Source organism: Acanthisitta chloris, unplaced genomic scaffold (assembly GCF_000695815.1).
Source record: "Acanthisitta chloris isolate BGI_N310 unplaced genomic scaffold, ASM69581v1 scaffold16095, whole genome shotgun sequence".
Classification (NCBI taxonomy): domain Eukaryota; kingdom Metazoa; phylum Chordata; class Aves; order Passeriformes; family Acanthisittidae; genus Acanthisitta; species Acanthisitta chloris.
In genome coordinates, this window is record NW_008674449.1 from 953 (window position 1) to 3,727 (window position 2,775).

At 40.2% G+C, this 2,775-nt stretch overlaps 1 protein-coding gene across 1 annotated transcript in view; it reads left to right on the top strand.

Moving 5' to 3' along the window:
* The first annotated feature begins 2,026 nt into the window (after window positions 1-2,026).
* BAMBI (BMP and activin membrane-bound inhibitor) overlaps window positions 2,027-2,775 on the top strand; it is a 1,520-nt gene continuing 771 nt past the window's right edge. The window contains 3 exon segments of the mRNA XM_009075358.1: window positions 2,027-2,313; window positions 2,745-2,773; window position 2,775. The exon segment at window position 2,775 is cut by the window's right edge and continues 771 nt beyond it. Coding sequence (XP_009073606.1) covers window positions 2,073-2,313; window positions 2,745-2,773; window position 2,775 — 271 coding nt within the window. The 5' untranslated portion in view covers window positions 2,027-2,072.

Genomic DNA, 2,775 nt, shown 5'->3' on the forward strand with positions numbered 1-2,775 from the left:
TATGAATTGACAGAAATAAAGCTTTAATACAGTAATACAAAGTCCATTCTGTTTCACTGAAAACGTGGCTTTAATTAAAAAGCAGTTGAATCAACCTGATGACTAACCTGTCAGGTTTTGTTTATAGGATTGTCTTAGGTCAATAAAATGTAGATTTTTAAGCGTGATTTGTATAAACAGTTAAAATGAAAGTATGTGTATTGTTTCACTTTATTCCCATGCTGTGCTGAGAGTCGTGAAAGGGCTGTCAGCTCTGGTGCTGTGCCATGTTTGCATCTTACTTTTAACTCTCATGCAGTGAGAAAATGATGAAAATTACTTTCTTCAGAGTGGGTGGGGGGAAGGCCTCACATAGAATGCTTAGAAAATGATTGAGTCTCTTTTCTGTAACATGCTGGATGGCAGTGTGTGTGAATTCATGAAAAATTAGGTTACTTGGTCTAAAAGCCCAAGGGAGTTGTACTGGAGACAGTGAGACACTCCATCATTTGGCTTCTATTAAGCAGAGTTATTAAAGAGCAGCAGGAACTTCAAGGCCTGGAGCCTGCAGTAGCATTTTGGGGAGTGTATTAAGGTAGCCTGACAAGGGGAAAGTAACTTGGGATGTTTTTTAACGTGTTGCAGAATACCTTTGTAGGTGTAAGGTGGTAGGTAGCATACTAAGAAGGGGTGGCAGCAGGGCAGCCAGCAGATGGATTTTTGAAGTGCAGACTAGAACACATCTGACAATTCAGTCGACTTTAAAAGCATTGGTGCCACTATGATGGCAAGTACAACTGGCACATCCGAAGTAGTTTTAAGTCCATTCTTCTAAGGATGACTCCAAAATCTGACTCCCTCCTAAACCTTGGCTCGATGGCACATTGAATTATGTCTGAGTTGCAACTTGCCTAGAAAGAGTAAGTTTTTGCTCCAGCAGAGGACACGTTTAATTTGTACCAGAGCCGTTTGGAGAGCACAAAATGAAGAGTTTTATGAAGGGAACTTTATCGCTTCCTTCAGAAATGTTTGAGGTTTCCTGAAAATTTTTTTTTCATTGAAAATCCTCTCCCAGTTCTAAGTGTTTCTCCTTTTTGACTGTAGGATTGCATGTGAAATTTGGGAGAGGCAAAGGGGGGGCTTTTAGCCTGGCAATTTCACCCCATTTAATAACTTTGCATTTGAGTTGAGACACACTGTCTCTGGTGAACAGAATAACTATAGACTGGAACTTTTTAGTTTTATAATACTGATAAAAAAAGCCTTTTTGCATGAATAACTACTTAAAGAATTTCTCTCTTTCTGGAGAAATTACAAATAGTTGCCCAGTTTCACACAGTAAAAACCTTCCTGACTGGGAGACTTAGATGGTAATGGTTCTAACTAATAGCTTTATAAGGTGTTAGTTAAACCTTTTAAATTTTGGCACAGTATTGAGAGGCAATAAACAATTCAGCAGTTCCGATTTTTTTTTTTCGTTTGTCACATAAATATTTAAACCTGGTGTTTTTGTTGTGTGCTTATGCCCAGTTAAAAAAAAAGTTACTTTTGTAAAAATAGAATGCTGTTCCTGGAGTAATGGTTAAAATATAGATGTGACTTTCTTCTAGGACTGAAGGTATGTGTCGCTTTTAAAACTGGGATTTCATTTTAAATGTGGTTAGATGCAACAGCTGTAAGTAGCTATAAAATGGTCCTGTTAGTTATTTACCTTGAAAAAAAAAAAAGCCACTGTGACCTTCCTCCCACCCTCCCTAGCCCTCCCCCAGTCCCTGGTTTAGTGAAATGCTCTTGCTTTAATTCAAAGGACTATAGTGCTGCTAATCAAAGCAAGTGCCTCAAGACATTTCCAGGGATTAAGGTTACAACTGTACAGTGATGGGAAGGAAACAACCCCTGCACCCTTGGACTGACAGTCTAGAGGAGTGCCTCAAAACTGGCCCTGAGTTTGGTTGTGTGATGCTTGTGGCTAATAAGAATAGTTAGTGAGGTGTCTTTAGAGGGCCAAATTCTTACCTTCCTTTTACAATGTTTATTTTTTAGGTGAAATCAGATGCTACTGTGATGCTGCACACTGTGTTGCAACTGGCTATATGTGCAAATCTGAGCTTAGTGCCTGCTTCTCCAGACTGCTTGATCCTCAGAATACACATTCCCCACTTACTCATGGCTGCTTGGACTCTATTGCAAGCACAGCTGATATCTGCCAAGCCAAACAAGCACAAAACCACTCTGGCACCACCACCATGTCCACATTGGAATGCTGTCATGAAGATATGTGCAATTACAGAGGACTACATGATGTTTTGTCTCCTTCCAGGGGTGATACTTCAGGTAGGGCAATAAAGCTTCAGTGAAATCTCTTTTCTGGCCATCAGGCTGGCGACAGTCAAAACCTTGTGCATCTGCTATTATTGATTTAGTTGTTAATGTAAGTAGAGACACCAGAGGGGGAAGCAGTGCCTGGATGCAGGGGAGCATCTCAGCCAATTAGCTTTTCTGTCTGCATTAATATCAGAGGGCTCTCTTGCCAAGTTGACTTGCTTCTAAGAATCAGTGGCACGGTGTGCCTAGTTAAATGGGCTCTCAGGGTAAGAAATTCCATGTTATAAACAGCCTTAGAAGCTCATCTTTTGTTTGTGGGGAGTATTTACTGTAGATACTGCAGAAAATGTAGCCATTACTACTTAAACTTGTCAGCGTGGTGTTTGGATTGCTTTTGTATATAAACCCTGAAATAAGCTTCATATCTTTCCCCTTTGCAGGACAAGGGAGCAGATATCAACATGACAGCAG